The sequence below is a fragment of the Borostomias antarcticus genome (assembly GCF_949987555.1).
Source record: "Borostomias antarcticus genome assembly, contig: scaffold_171, whole genome shotgun sequence".
Lineage (NCBI taxonomy): Eukaryota > Metazoa > Chordata > Actinopteri > Stomiiformes > Stomiidae > Borostomias > Borostomias antarcticus.
The window spans coordinates 180,440-196,130 of NW_028176141.1; the positions used below are offsets into that span (position 1 = coordinate 180,440).

The following is a 15,691-nucleotide window of genomic DNA, read 5'->3' on the forward strand; positions in this document are numbered from 1 at the left end:
TTTCAGTTGCTGAAATAGAGAGAGGTCTGGAGTCCTTGCACAGAAGCAGAGAGCAGATTAGGCAGGCATATGCAGATGTGGAGCCAGAGGTAGGTAAGCTGACTGCCAATAAATGCAAAATGTTACAAAATTATTAGTTATTGAGAATTATCACAATAATTCTCAATAACCAGCGTTCAGTGGACAACATGAAGGCGGCAATATGGGGTAGTCTGCTTCACTGATGACAACCCCATGCGCACCAGGAACATATTGTGGTTTTAGGACAGTTTTGGGGACTGCAGCTGAGTGGGATCTACAAACTAGCTGCTTAGAATAGTTTTGTAGACTGCAGCTGAGTGGGTTCTACAAACCAGCTGCCTAGAACAGTTTTGTTGATAGCTAGTGTGGTGCCATCTGAGGAGTGACTCTGCAGACCTATGACGGCGTAGCCTGATGTCTCCTATGGTGTTGCTTTTGACGATGGTTATATCACTTGTTTGTTTGGCAATCTATATTTAGCTTCTATTCGTGTTTACCCTGCATTGTTTACCACATCTTGTCCTGTGTATTTATGAATCAGCTTACTCTTCATGTTCATTCATTCATTCATGTTTTCTCCATGTAAAACGCTTAAAAAAACACAAAAAGCTAGATAATCTGTTTTCTCATGCATGTCCTCGTCAAATGTGTCTATCTTTGTCCATGATCTGTTTAACAAAATAATACAAGCTTTCTAAAAGGGAATGTTCTCTTCCCTACTAACATTGTCTCGTCTCTAGTCTCGTCTTACTAACATCCCACTCGTGGGCTGTACCTTGACGTGGTGAGTGGGCTTCCAACAAACAGGTCTTACTTCTCTATACAAAATGTCTACTCCTGGACTATTCTGAATCCACAACATGCTGTGTTATTCAGTTTTCTGTTTCTATGTGTTTTCAGATGTTGTGTAATGTTGTTACTAATGATGTGATTGGATATTGTGTTTGTCAATATTGGTTTACAATGCAAATGTATGGTTTTTTACAATACAAATTTTCAAAGCCCGTTTTCTCAAAATGAGTTATTTCTCATCTTAGGGACATCAAAACCACCACTTGATTAGCACCTACATACACCTAACTTTCCAGTTTTGTTCCAATCCATATTCTGAGAGTTTGTCCAAGGGGGATTTTTTAAATTTCATTCATAGCCTGATTTATATAACAGTTTATCCCTAAAACATGGCGAAAATTGGTCTTTTTATGACTGTTGACAGTATTTTCTGATTTCTGAAGTGAAGAAAAGAGATATCAAAAATCCCCCTTGGACAAAGTTTGAATAGGGATATGTGAACAAAATGAAACAAGAATTTTGAATCTGGCTTGAACCAGTTAAAAAAAATGGATTCCTGAAATTATGCAAATTAGCGCATATTTAGAGCATATAATGCCTAATTTGCATATTTATCCATAAGATTTCAGAAAACTTGTAATACAAAAAAGATGCTCCTTAACACCCCCCCTTATAGGACATAAAACATTGATAGATTGATTGGTTGATTGATTTCCACTGAGAGAAATTGCTCAAGCAATTATGTAGATTAAATCGTATCAGTGTGCATTCTATGAAGGATTTTAGTTCTGCCTTGTTAAATTGGATTGATGTGGTTCTCAAGCTGAACACATGCAGTTCATGTTTGTCATTCCTCAACAGATTTGCAACCAGGCTCTCCAGATGCATGGAGGATATGGCTACCTAAAAGACTACGCAGTTCAGCAGTTTGTAAGGGACATCAGGGTGCATCAGATATTGGAGGGTAAGTGTTTAAAATACAATGTCCACTCCAGTAATCTCTGTAATAATGGCAGTGTTATTTCTGCTTATTTTGAATAGCAGGTCCGTTTGGGAGGCTCTTCTTGACCACTACCATTGACATAGTAAGTACCTCTAACTTTCCATGTCTCTCCCTCTCTCTCTTTGTTCAGGAACAAATGAAGTGATGCGGATGATCATCTCCAGAAGTCTTTTGATGGACTTGTGATGAATGCTATTCCATAACCTCCCTAACTGGACTTTATCTTGACTCGGATGGTGATGACCACTTTGGTGATGACCACTTTTCCTGTGAGCTGTTTGTCTATGACTGGTTTCCTCTAAACTAGTGTAACTGATGACATAGTTGTGAGATAACTTTAGGCTACTGCAGTCATCCTCTGTGTTTATGGTATTATATCATGTTACGTAAATATGCATTTAGTTTTTAAAAGTTTATTTTTATTTTTTATGAGAGCTACTTATTGAGATTAAGGCATAATTTGCCCCAGACATGCAAGGTCTCTTTCCTCACTGGTGTATTCTATGACTACAGATGTGTTTGATACTGTAATATAGCATTGGGATGAAGAATGTCAGGCTGTTGTACAGCAGAAAAAAAACATTTTTATCACATCATGTCAGTGCTGAAATCAACTAAATTTAAATTTAAATTTATCTGTCCAGGACAAAGTGGCCTTCCTTGTATTTAATGTTTGCGATTTTCCTTGTTTTGGTGACTACAGATTATGCAGTCTTTTTTGTAGACTGAAAGACAAATTAAAATGTTGAATGCACACAGGCAGGTAGGCTGACAAAGTAGTTCCATGATATATTGTACTATGTATGGTACTCAAATGACATACCATCCAGTCATTGTCAATTACACTCCAAATAAAAGTTTTGTCTGTTCCACTTGCCCAAACAGTTTTTAAGATGCACTTAGCCTACGTATACTGGTACAGTAGTTAGAAGATGTAAGGAAGTCTTAGAAAAGATCATTTACAGGCTTGTTTCAAACAGATACAAGATCTTGTTAAGGGCAGCCCTTATAGAAATTATTACTGTTTCAACATGTTAAACATGTTTATTAGAAAAGATGTAGCCACAAAGTAATGGCATAATGAAACATAACTCATAAATCTCAAATCCTTTGAACATGGACACTCCACACAATGGATAAAATATAGGCTACATTCCAAATACTTTTTAAATGTACTGTATTAATAACCTCTCAGTATACAGTACATGTATCACTGTATGTGATAAAACCACAGGAACATTGGATTATATAAGAAGTTATTATTACAACATCCTAAAAACACCTCGATAGTAAGTTGAAAAGAAAATGAAAATCTTTCAAACTGCAACTTAAATCATCGGACAATGTCCAGAATCATCACTAGGCTTTCCTGCAGAAAACACCTCTTATTCAGAGTGCCCTTCTCTCAAAGAAGTTGTTTGTAAGTTCTCAGTACTTGTACAGGAAACTCCCTCCTAAACGACCAGAGGGCTGAAATGCATTCATTGTTGCTGCTGTACTATGCATTCAAATAAGCGTTTAGTGTGGATTTTCCCCTTTTTGACGCTACACCAGCGACCCCGCCTGGCTGTCAGCTGGCACCATGACTGGCACGGCGCCCATGCCTGTCAGGGTGGAGGAGCTGACGCCTGCAGGAGCAGCGAGCGGGTGTGGCACCTGGGGCTGGGCACCCTTAGTCCTGTTGGATGGAGTGACCCTGGGGCTGCGTGGGGCCTGGGGAGGGACCCCATTAGCACTGGGGGGCCAGGGGTGCTTGTTGGGAGGATTTCCATTTTAGCCCGGGAGGCCCTGCAGTGGGTTGGGCTCCCCGGGCCGAAGCTGATAAGCAGTGAATACTGAGCCTGTGTCAGAGGCAGGTGTGAGAGGGTAGGGGTAGTGAAAACTGGGCTGGTCTCGTGGTCGCGGACTCGTGGCAATGGAGGACAGTGTGCCATTCTTGGAGATGATGTCCGATCCCGTGCCGCTCTTTGCCAAGGACACACGCCTGGGTGCCTGGGCGTCCTCCCTGCATCAAACAGACGGAGAACCAATAAGTAAACAGACAATCTGGATTCAAATGGATTTTGTCCATATACAGTGGACTTGCTATGAATGAAAACAACAAAACTCACTTGATTTCATTGGCTATCTCCTCCTCTGTGTCCCTCCTCCTCCTCCTCAGTATGTAAACGAGGACGAGCAGGATGGCTACCAACCCCACTATCGACCCCAGGGTGGCCGCTGCAATCACTCCAGCATTGGAGGCTGTGGAAGAGGAGGCAGAAATACAGTTCAGTCAGGAGGGCCATGATATTGAGCAGTTTGATTATGTGTGCCGTTTACTGTGTTGTACGTACGGGTGAAGACCTCCAGGTTAATGGAGCAACTGTCTGAGCCGGCAGTGTTGCTGGCTCGGCAAACATACTTCCCTGACATGCCTTTAGTCAGGTTATTCAGCCTCAGAGTGCCTTGTCTCTCATCTGGAAACGAAGCACAGTGTTACACACTCTTTACGATGTAGGCCTACTGCACATACAGCAAGAGTGGTTAAGATTAGTGTGCGAGCTATGTGGGGGCTAGGGGGGGCTCAGCCCCAACAATGTATATGAGCCCCCCTGAAAAAGCGATTTGAGAAACTTTTGTCTAAACTTCTCTAAATTAATTTTTACAATATGCAATTTTTGCCAATGCAATACATTTCTATTTTTCAGCATCTTCACCATCATGCATAAAATTAGCTAGCCTATAGGCCTAATGATAGTCATAGTTTTATTATCATTTAATTATTGTGAATGGAGTGACCCAGTTCTATTAATACATCCATGGCTGTCGTGCACCAACATTTTTTTCTAATGTCGCTGACTCAGTCACAAATTGTCGCTCAAGTGTGATTGGATAGCTAGATAGAAGGCTAGTGCGTTGCCATGGATATGCTTGTTCCACAGCCTTGTTTTAGTTTTGTCTGTCATTTGATGTTTGAAGGAGTAGAGGAACGGCTCTCCGAGCTTGTGAGGAGATATCCCCATCTATACAATAGATAATTATTGTGAAAAAATAAATAAATAATTAATTAAAATGAAAACGAAGCTTGGACCGTAGCTCCCGGATTCCTGAGTCGCCGCAAATGTAGGCTGTGTTTATCGACAAAATAAAGGGTGCGTTTTGCATGTGCACATGCACAATTTTTCGCGCACGCGCTTCACTTAAAGGAGTAGTAAAGGGAAAATGCATGTTTAGCCCTGTTTTAAGGTTACTTATGATCATATACAATGGTTCAGATCAAAACGTTGACAGAACTAGCACTTTTGAGAAAGTCTGATAATTGCTTTACCACTGTTTTGGTCAGTGAGTGTCTTTGCAGCTTTCATGGGGCATCCAGCATAACAAAAGACACAACATAAAAAAATATTCTGTCGGCAGAGAGAAAAATGAGTCTGCAATCTCACCACCAACAAACCACACATTTGTCTTTAACATCTACTTTGAGAGTAGCTCTGTCTGCAGAAATGGGGTATGTTTGCAGAGATAAGACCACCCATGGGGGACTATATCCATGCTAATCTGACCCATGCTGTGTGAATACTGATATGGCAAAATACAGTATAATTAAAGCAGCAATCAGTGATTTTATTTACCGCTTGATGGCAGGAAGAGACTTGTTTACTAACAAAAGGCTAAAACTTATATAATATATATGTTTAAAGTATGGGGCAGAGCAAAGGCACAGGCTGGCTATTGACAACAACACATGCATAAATGCTGGAATAACTGCAGACGTGGCGACCGGTAGGGATGAGTCATTGAAGAAGGACACTAATCGGACGCTATAGCTTAGTGAAACAATCTGATATCAGGTGGTTTTAATTAGTTTTGACAATGTGAATAAAGTCAATGATTGCAGATTTAAGTATAACAGATATACTACATTAATTTAATTAGGATTGTGGATTGTATTAAACTTGGTTTTTTTTTTTTACATATCTGCATCTGTCTATGATAGAATAGTTTTAGAAAATAGCATGAAAGATGATCTGTATATACACCACAGTCCAGTACATAAGATGCATTGCTAATGGGGCTACCAATACCAACAGATCAGTAACAGTTCACAAAGAGGTTTCAAGGGATTGTTCCCAATTATTGGTAAAGGGCCACAAACACTTACTCTGAGCAGGAGGGAAGAAGATTTCTGAAATGGGTGCCATCTTCTTCCACTTGTACTGAGGCACAGGTTTGCCAGAGCTGGACTTACAGCTTAGAGTAACGTTCCCATTCAGCACAGAGCTCCCCGTCATGGTGCACACTGGGGGCGATGGTGGGACTGAGATGGAGAGCGAGACAGAGAGAGTGAAAGAAACGTATCAACAGAAAACAAGTAATAATAATAGTACACTTTATTTGCATAAAATAAGATATACTTTAATAATCCCTGTGGGGGAAAATTGTTTTATTTATTTATTTATTTATTTATTTGCATAGCACCTTGAATACAAAAAGTGCTTTACAACATTAGTGATACTGTAGATAGAAGCACACAGCTTAGATAGCTTGTAGTAGGCTACAACCTTTAATTGACCTTCTAAATTTCTGATGAATCCATTTAAATATATAGGATAGGTTTCCCAGAATGGATGATCATATTGTTGTAGTTGAAGATTCTGGCCCCGTGTCCATCTGTTGTGGCTATAGGATATGTCGTAATAGCTACATTTACTATAGAACAAGTCAGTAATGCAGACAGCTTCATTTGGAAAGTGCTTGCCTACATATGTAAATATCATGATTACCAGAGCATGGATTGACTACTGTGCATGTTAACAACATAGCCCATAACATATGTGTATCAGTGCTCAGGAATGCATTTTATTGAAAACTGCATACCGTATGTTTTCTGAGCTGAAAATCAATGCAACAGCAACCTTCTCTCTACCCTGTATAGGGTAATAGGCTACTACCTCAATCAATGCAAGATTGCTGTTTTGAATAACAGTTTCAAAGAGTTACTTTATAACTTTTATTTTCTGTTAAAATGTATGTTATAGTATCAATTAACCTGATTATGTATCTGCCCACAATAGTATTGCCTCATGTAGGCTATTTACTATATCACTACTGTACAGTATGTACACAGATGTGGCCTATACAACTGTGTACATTTGTGCAGCTGTGGAGAAAGGAACGTATACTGCAAATATTAAAGGAACACCCCAACTTTGGGGAAATTAGCTAATTTGCCATCTTCCCCAGAGTCAGATAAGTAGATACATGCTCTTCTCTTCTCTGTGCATGCAGTAGTCAGCATTGAGACCCATTAGAGTCGTTAGCCTAGCTTAGCTGCAATCACTGGAAGTGGCTTGCCACCAGTTAGCCTAGGCTAATGACTCTACAGTAACTGGTCTCAAAGCTTCCTACTGCATTCACAGAGAAGAGAAGGGTATGTATCTACTTATCTGACTCTGGGGAAGATGGAAAATAAGCTAATTTCCCAAAGTTGGCATGTTCCTTTAAGTCAACCATTCTCTCATGCACTATAGATACTTGTTTTATTCAGAAGGAGAACTGTTTGGTAATGATGAAGGGAGGTAATAAAGGCCCTCTTATGTGCTATCGGTTTGATTGACAGTTTGGAGGTTGTCTCTGCTACCTTTGACATTAAGGCGCAGTTCCCCAATGAGACCTGGAAGTGAAGGGATGATGACGCTGCAGACGTAGCGGCCTGAGTCCGACTCCTGGGTGTTGTTGATGAAGACTGAGAGGTTGGTCGAGGGCATGGACACACTGAAGCCTACGCGCTTCCGAAAATCAGAGCTACCATCATGGATAACATTTGGGGTGTAGGAGATGACCTGCACAAAGTAACAGGAGGAGAAACATCTTAGCACTTCTGCATTGTAACCATTTGGTATTTGTGCAAAAAACAACTGTCAACCATAATTTTGGTGTACAGTATTTCTGTCATACTGAGCGAGGTTATTAGACAATAGAACATCATTTTCTCCTAGAATATCTTATACTCATCTAGAAGAAATATATGTCTGGTACAGGAGAAACCAAAATCAAAAACTTTGCACAAACTGTAACCATATACCAGAAGTCCTTCATAAGGGGGCGGGACAGACAGTGTTAGCAATCTGTCCTTCTGTTTTAGACTTCTGCATGTTTTTTTGTACTGGGTTCTTTATGGGGGAAACCCTTGCAAACTCCGCACAGAATGGTCCAAAGACCTTCTTGAGGCAACACTACAAGGTACGTGTGACATTGTGCCGCACGTGAGCGATTTTGGGGTTCAGTGTCTTGCTCAAGGACACTTCCCACACTCCGGAAGCTGGGATCGAAACGGGGACCTTGCGATCCCCAGCCGGCCACTCTACCTCCTGAGCTACGTGCCAACCATTGTGCCAAAAATGTAACCATATAACAGAAGTCCTTCATAAAGATAATCCTGAGGTTTACATGCAGATGGTCGAGTTATAATTTTTTAGGCTGATTTTCTGGTTGAGATAAGCTCACAGGCAACCTACAGAGCATTCATGTAACACATTTGCTGGGTCACCATTATTAGTTTGCATGTCTGTCAATCCATATCTTCCTCTTGATTGTATGTATGGCTGATACTATAGGAACAGTGGTGTTCAGGATAATTTTAATCTAAACAGTTTACCAACACCGATTCAACTTCCCGTCAACTGCCTTTTAGGACATCTCAGCAGCACTATACAGTATATATATACATTTATATCCCATCTCACCTGAATTAATTTGAAGGCTCTTTAATTTTCTTGTAATATGCCAAATGGATGGATATTCGTATTAGGTTGCTCGACAAACTTGCTATTAATGAATAAGTCATGGAACCTTGATTCATAACTGAACATAGAATTGGGAATTGGGGATTCAGGAATTGGGGATGTGTGGTCATTAAGTAATGATCCCTGAATGTTGCAGATGACTTCAGGTTTTTCCAATACTTTCTCTATGTGCACTATTTGTCACACTGTCACAACTAAAGACATTGGATCCCAGGACTCCCTATAAGATATGGGCAATTGTTAAAATTCAATTCAATAAATCTTAATTGTCCCCGGAGGGCAATTCTGGTGCAGGTTAAAATCATGAAAACAATAAACACATTGAAACATGTAACACTAAAACACAAACAACAAGTAAAGCAATCAACATGTTAACAAAGACCATTTGAAAAAAAAGTAGTAGTAGTATTCCCAAGTCTAACAATAAAAGTCTAGATGGACTTTAATTCATGGTTAATAGCAGTAATTGCCTTAGGAATGTCTCTAGAGCTCCTGACATTCCTAGTGAATTGAATAAATAAGCATGAATGGATCAGACAAAACAGTAGAGCTGGGTATCTGAAACCACTAACACACTCACCTGCTTGGGCTCGTTGGCCATGAAGCTCCACATGACGGTGTTCTTGCTGATGTCCCTGTCGTTGGCGCTGTACCAGGCCTGCAGCACCACCATCTGGCCCTTAACCACCTCCATCTCTCGTCTGACGATCACCACCCCCTGGGCATCACCTGGCAAATCACCAAAACACCCACACTGTCAACTCTGTTCTGTTCTCCCAACCCACAGACCATGACTGGTGAAAGATATGTTTCACATATGACCAATGTCAAAGTCCAAGAAAGTAAGACTTAGGGTCAAGAGCAAAAAGCGAAATCTTGACATCTGCATCAGCCTCCCTTATCCCACTCCACTGGTATTCATTTAACATGCAAGTATCATAATCCAACACATGTGCAGTTGTTAATCCGGCAAAGGCTAGTAGCCACGGAAAGAAAACATGCAATTGCCAGAAGACAAGCGCGAGGGAAGCCTGGATAGGGCATTATCAAAAAAGATATCATAAGCAGAATAAATGGCATGTGCCTTGATTAATGTTGGATAAACCTGCTACTCGCCGGCGCAGCTGTGAGACTTTATGTAATCTGGGCAACACTGAACCTTTCCCTCCTACACTCTTCCTCTCAGCCCAAACATAGACTCATCATCAGTCATATTTCTATCTGGAATCTGGTTCTAAACTATAAAGCTCCCATCCCTTATTCCCCTGCAAACACTTACAAGAATTATTAACTATTACCTATGGGACTGTAGATTGTAAATGCCATTGATGCTAGTCATTTCCTTACTGTACTTTAATCATTATTCTACTCTGTACCTCTCTGTACGTTGTCATTACTTTTGTATTTTTCACACTCTGCTACTGTATAAATTGAATATGTTGTCATTGTTGTCTGCAGTCACGGTTCTTGTATTTTTCTGTACTCTGCTACTGTATTAGTGTATATGTTGTAAGCACGGCACATCTGTAAAAGAGAGCTGGTCTCAGTATGTTCTTCCCTGTCTAAATTAAGGCTTCAATCTATCTATATGAAACTGCTTTATTTTTGTTCTTGTTTGATGACTTGGAATCTTCACAGTCAAAACGAGTAGTATAGCACAACCTACTGCACAGTCATTAACCACTCATAAAAATAAAAAAAATAAAAAAATCAAACATGCATGACTAATAAAGAGATAAGACAAGAGTATCCAGGGAAAATGCATACACTCATCTCAAGCAAATTAATTTGTTGGATTATCCCAGAAATACCTTAACTTATCTCAAGCATTTCAATTGATTAGACAAATCGAAAACTGAAGGGCTGACTCAATTGGATGCCATTTAATGATAGATCATTCACATCCCTACTTGGACTTTAACACAAAAAGGCATCTTTTTGCAAGAATCTGCCAATTACAGTAAGAACGAACAGAAAAATTTATGGCAAGAAACAAAGAACAGCATACTGTATATGAGACAAACATAACAGCCATAAATCCTTCAATGGCAGTTAGTGACAAAAACAAAGGTCAAGGGGTGGATGTACTCAGACAGGCGTGACAGAGAGAGAGAGACAGAGAGAGAGAGAGAGGCAGGGGAGGAGTGGAAGAAATGCAAATGTAAGAATAGAAAGGTCGGTGGTCAGCAAAGGCATTAGGTTCAGGTAAAGTCACAGGGTGGCCAGTCACCTGAGCTGGTCAGCTGAAGGTGGATCAACTGATCCCAGCAGCTAGTGTTCTCTGGATCCGCCAGCTTGGAGCTTCACTCCACACAGATGTTCACTCAGAAAAGCCCCGGTCTGGGCAAATATACACTCAGCAAACAGGCTCTCAATCCCTGAATCTAACACTAAAACACTCTCGCTGTAGGGGGAGGGTCTTAACCCCCAGTCCACACACTCAAATACACACACAAACACACACTACCAGAGAGCCAGACTGTTCACTGGGACTGTTCCACAGCTGCAGTGCAGGCAGAGAGAGAGAGAAGGAGAACAGCTGGGAATCTGTTAGGTCCTTGCATCTTGTTTTGGGCTTAAATCTGCGGTGACTATCTGATTCTGATTGCTCAAGGCATTCATGTGACTGCTATGGTGCCTCGTTTAATTTTGTTTGTGAAAATTTGGTCAGTCCTACTGACTAATCCTTAAACTAGAAATGCTGTTTGGAGAGCACAGACCTCCGCCCCTCAATGCATTTAGCGGCTCTGTGCGTGCGAACAGGACTTGTTTGGTACTGCTACATTTGTTAGGTTGAGAGCTTTATGCCAGTCCAAACCCTGTGTCACTGTGACCATCCCATGTCGAGATATGGCCGTTTCAACCTCCCCCCCCACCCCCCATTGACAATGAATGGGGGGAATTTTTTGAGTTTAAGTGTAAAAAATGAATGGGGCTGAATGGCCGGCCATGTTAGGGCGGCTCGTGGCCCTGCGATTCGGATCCACTCCAATATTTAATGGGCTGTAAGTTGGCCCATGCTACACCCCTCCACAGAGTTTCATTCAAACTGGTCTGGTAGTTTTGGAGTAATTGTGCTAATGGGTAGACGGACGGACAAACCAACACAGGCCATCGGAAACATTACCTCTCGCCCTGCACCCAACCTTTATGAAAAACCAAAACAGCCTTCAATCAGAGATGACCCATGTGTTATTACATCAAATACAGTAGAGCAGATAAAATAATAAAATCTGACATGGTTCCAGTGATTTGAGTTTGTCCCACAAATCCTGTTGTGAGTGCTTATCATGATGAAAACCTAGCTTTGATGCTGCTGCTGCAGAGGATGCACCAGGAAAGGGGAGGGGGGTTTGTTAAGTTTTACGAGGAACACACCCCGTGGGACGCCATCGCGACCCTTGGTTATGGTGCGGACACCGGGTTGCACTCTCCATTGAAACCAAACCAGACACAAAACCCTCCTGTGACCAACTGGTATAGAAGTAGAGGTAAAGGTGGCAAGAAGGAGAGAGTTAATTTAGTTCCCATATATGTATTTTAATATTAAGGTTAAAAATAAGGTTTTAAGTTTAGGTTTAGGCGCCGTAGTCTGAGTATTAGGGTTAGAGTAAGGGTTTAGGTTAGGTTTAGGTGTTAGGTTTAGGTGTAGTAGTCCGAGTTTTAGGTTTAGAGTAAGGGTTTGGGTTAGGTTTAGATATAGTAGTCTGTAATTTTGGGTTTAGGTATAATGGATAACGATATAAGGTTGAGGTTAAGGTGAGATATTGATTTAAGAGACTTGGCCACTAAGCCTTACATTATAACTATGCTAACTAAGATATAACAGGTCTGCTATAGATTTGGTGGGCCATAAGGTCTAAAGATTATTAAAACAGCTAAATATTGGAACACAATCATCAGTAGATACCCAGACGTCAATGGGTGTTTCGACCATACAACTATACACCCTCGGTCTGGGCTGGTCCACTAGGAGTGATCAACTCCCAGTGTGTGTTCCTCAGGGTCAATCAGACAGTTTTTAGGCTTAAAGGTGTATTGAGAGCTATGTTTTAATCTATTTTGAAGTGAAACCTGCAAGGGGATTAACTCATATGATAAACCTAACGTTTTAAAGAGTATTAACCAGTAAATACTGTAACAAAAAGAATATTGAATATCTAATATTGAATATACTCACCCGCTCCGATGGCCCTCGAACTGGTGTCCTTTTGTAGTCCTTTCAGTTGTAAATAAACTAATATTAAGACCGAGATAAAATTCTAATTTAATAAGGAGCTGAAAGTCAAATATTACAATTACCGACAACTGCTAGATTTACCAAAACGGAATAAGGGGTTTAGCGAAAGCTTCCAAGTGAAGCTTGCTGGTGTCCTTTTGTAGTCCTTTCAGTTGTAAATAAACTAATATTAAGACCTAAACCTAATACTAATTTAATAAAAAGGGCTGACAGTAAAATATTATAATTACCGACAACTGCTAAATTTACCGAAACGGAATAAGGGGATTAGCGAAAACTTCCAAGTGAAGCTTGCCTCTGGTGCATGAATCCTCCATGGCTCCAACGGTCTTCTGGTCATTATGGGATGTGTGTAGCTCCTCCATGGCTCCAACGGTCTTCTGGTCATCCTGGGCTGTGTGTAGCTCCTTATATACTCCGGACTCTAACTTGCACGTGGTAACTACAAGTTTGACTATGGGATCAAATGACTGGACTCCCCTCCTAAGGTTTGTATAGTCAATTTAGGATACAGAAGGTATCAGAGTAAGGGGAATTAACAGATCATGGGCATATACAGGAATAATGGAAAACATTAAATGGCCAATCAGTTTAGGAAGGAATAGGAATGGGTTCCAGAGCCTAATCCAAGTTAACCTTATGGATTGGATAAAACCGCATATCCTAGTATCCTCCAAGAAAGCGCACTCGACCTAAACCAAGATCCTTATGGCTAGGATTTACGAGAGAACAGACAATCACCGATTGACTGGGACAGAGGTAGAGGTACAGTTAGTAGGAGTGAGAGTCTTTTGGTTCCTATATATATGCACAATCAGAAAGGAATAATATTAAAGCTGGCTACTCATTTCGCAAATCAAGTCACAGTTGTACTCATTTAAGAGTTAACTGGACGGGCGGAGGTTTCACCACCTGTTGTAGAGGGAAGGGGAGGGGAAGAGGGGACTATAGGGAGAGAAGGGGAACTGTGGCACAGACGGTTACTCACTCATCATCAAATCGCAGTTGTACTCATTTAAGAGTTAAAAGGACGGGCGGAGGTTTCACCATCTGTAGTGCAGGTAGAAAGGAGGGAGAAAAGGAATATAATATTTTAGATGGTAAGAACCAATCATTATTAGTCCTAAATAACTGTCTAAGGGAAATTAACCGCATATAAAGGGAATAATGGAAAACATTAAGTAGCCAATGGTTGGGATGGAACAGGAATGAGTAACAGAGCCTAATCCAAGTTAACCTTATGGATTGGGTGAAACTGCATACCCTAGTATCCTCCCTGAGAGCGCACTCGACCTGTACCCAAGATCCTTATGGCCAGGAATTATGAGAGAAACAGTCAGTTTGTTAGGAGACAGTCAAGGCCCTGGAGTGGCCAAGGTTTTCGCGGGTTAGGTTTGTTAAGTTTTACGAGGAACACACCCCGTGGGACGCCATCGCGACCCTTGGTTATGGTGCGGACACCGGGTTGCACTCTCCATTGAAACCAAACCAGACACAAAACCCTCCTGTGACCAACTGGTATAGAAGTAGAGGTAAAGGTGGCAAGAAGGAGAGAGTTAATTTAGTTCCCATATATGTATTTTAATATTAAGGTTAAAAATAAGGTTTTAAGTTTAGGTTTAGGCGCCGTAGTCTGAGTATTAGGGTTAGAGTAAGGGTTTAGGTTAGGTTTAGGTGTTAGGTTTAGGTGTAGTAGTCCGAGTTTTAGGTTTAGAGTAAGGGTTTGGGTTAGGTTTAGATATAGTAGTCTGTAATTTTGGGTTTAGGTATAATGGATAACGATATAAGGTTGAGGTTAAGGTGAGATATTGATTTAAGAGACTTGGCCACTAAGCCTTACATTATAACTATGCTAACTAAGATATAACAGGTCTGCTATAGATTTGGTGGGCCATAAGGTCTAAAGATTATTAAAACAGCTAAATATTGGAACACAATCATCAGTAGATACCCAGACGTCAATGGGTGTTTCGACCATACAACTATACACCCTCGGTCTGGGCTGGTCCACTAGGAGTGATCAACTCCCAGTGTGTGTTCCTCAGGGTCAATCAGACAGTTTTTAGGCTTAAAGGTGTATTGAGAGCTATGTGTGGAACCCCCCACCCTCGCTATACAATACACACACATCAATACAACACACACTCTGACTCACAGCTGGGATTGAGTGTTGTGTTTTCACCTTTGACTTAATAACTGAAGGTTCTAGTAGTTGTAGTACTTTATCCCTGGGGGAAATTCACAGTCACAGCATCAAACGACAACAAAGTAACACAGACTAGAATACACATTTACAATATAATCTACACATTTACAATATAATCTACACATTTACAATATAATCTACACATTTACAATATAATCTACACATTTACATCTAATCTAGTCTAGATGTTCTAAACTACTAAGTCATTGGTCCTAGCAGGGTAGGAATTTCATTTTTGGGGGCATTTGACCTTCGGTGTCATTCCATCTTGACACTGAGATTTGAAGCCTACGAATGAATGACTTTAAAGCAGTAGTTCAGTGATCTCTTTAACTGAATGGTCTCCTGCAGGCATTCCCAAAACTGTGAGGCGGGAAGAGGGGAAAAAAGGAAAACATTTTTTATTTTTGAATTTTCTGCTGCGACTATGCTGTTTCTTGGAACTCGATTTAGGCTTGAGCTCTACTCCCTTGTAGAGGGGATTTGGAATGCAAAGAATATGGTGCCAAGTTTGGATGCAGTTGATGTTCAAATCCCGGATCCTCCTGTCCACGTGTCCTTGGGCAAGACACTGAACCGCAAATTGCTCCCAATGAGCAGGATAGCACCTTTCATGGCATCCACCACCATTGGTGTGCCAA

General features: G+C 40.8%; 2 protein-coding genes across 2 annotated transcripts in view; one reads left to right on the forward strand and one right to left on the reverse strand.

Annotated features, from left to right (window-relative positions):
• LOC311328767 (isobutyryl-CoA dehydrogenase, mitochondrial-like) overlaps nt 1–2,206 on the forward strand; it is a gene marked incomplete at its 5' end in the record, with an annotated part of 80,069 nt that extends 77,863 nt beyond the window's left edge. Inside the window, 2 exons of the mRNA XM_084462679.1 lie at nt 1,675–1,777; nt 1,947–2,206. Of these exons, the coding sequence (XP_084318805.1) occupies nt 1,675–1,777; nt 1,947–2,002 (159 nt within the window). The 3' untranslated portion in view covers nt 2,003–2,206. The remainder of the gene's footprint in view (nt 1–1,674; nt 1,778–1,946) is intronic.
• A 1,155-nt stretch (nt 2,207–3,361) lies between these two features.
• LOC311328770 (endothelial cell-selective adhesion molecule-like) lies at nt 3,362–9,333 on the reverse strand (the record flags this gene model as incomplete). Its single annotated transcript, XM_084462682.1, is given in 7 exon segments — nt 3,362–3,589; nt 3,593–3,821; nt 3,928–4,060; nt 4,153–4,275; nt 5,961–6,116; nt 7,440–7,641; nt 9,185–9,333. Coding segments are annotated over 7 exon segments (1,220 nt in total), but the record flags the coding sequence as incomplete, so codon positions are not given.
• Nucleotides 9,334–15,691: the final 6,358 nt, after the last annotated feature.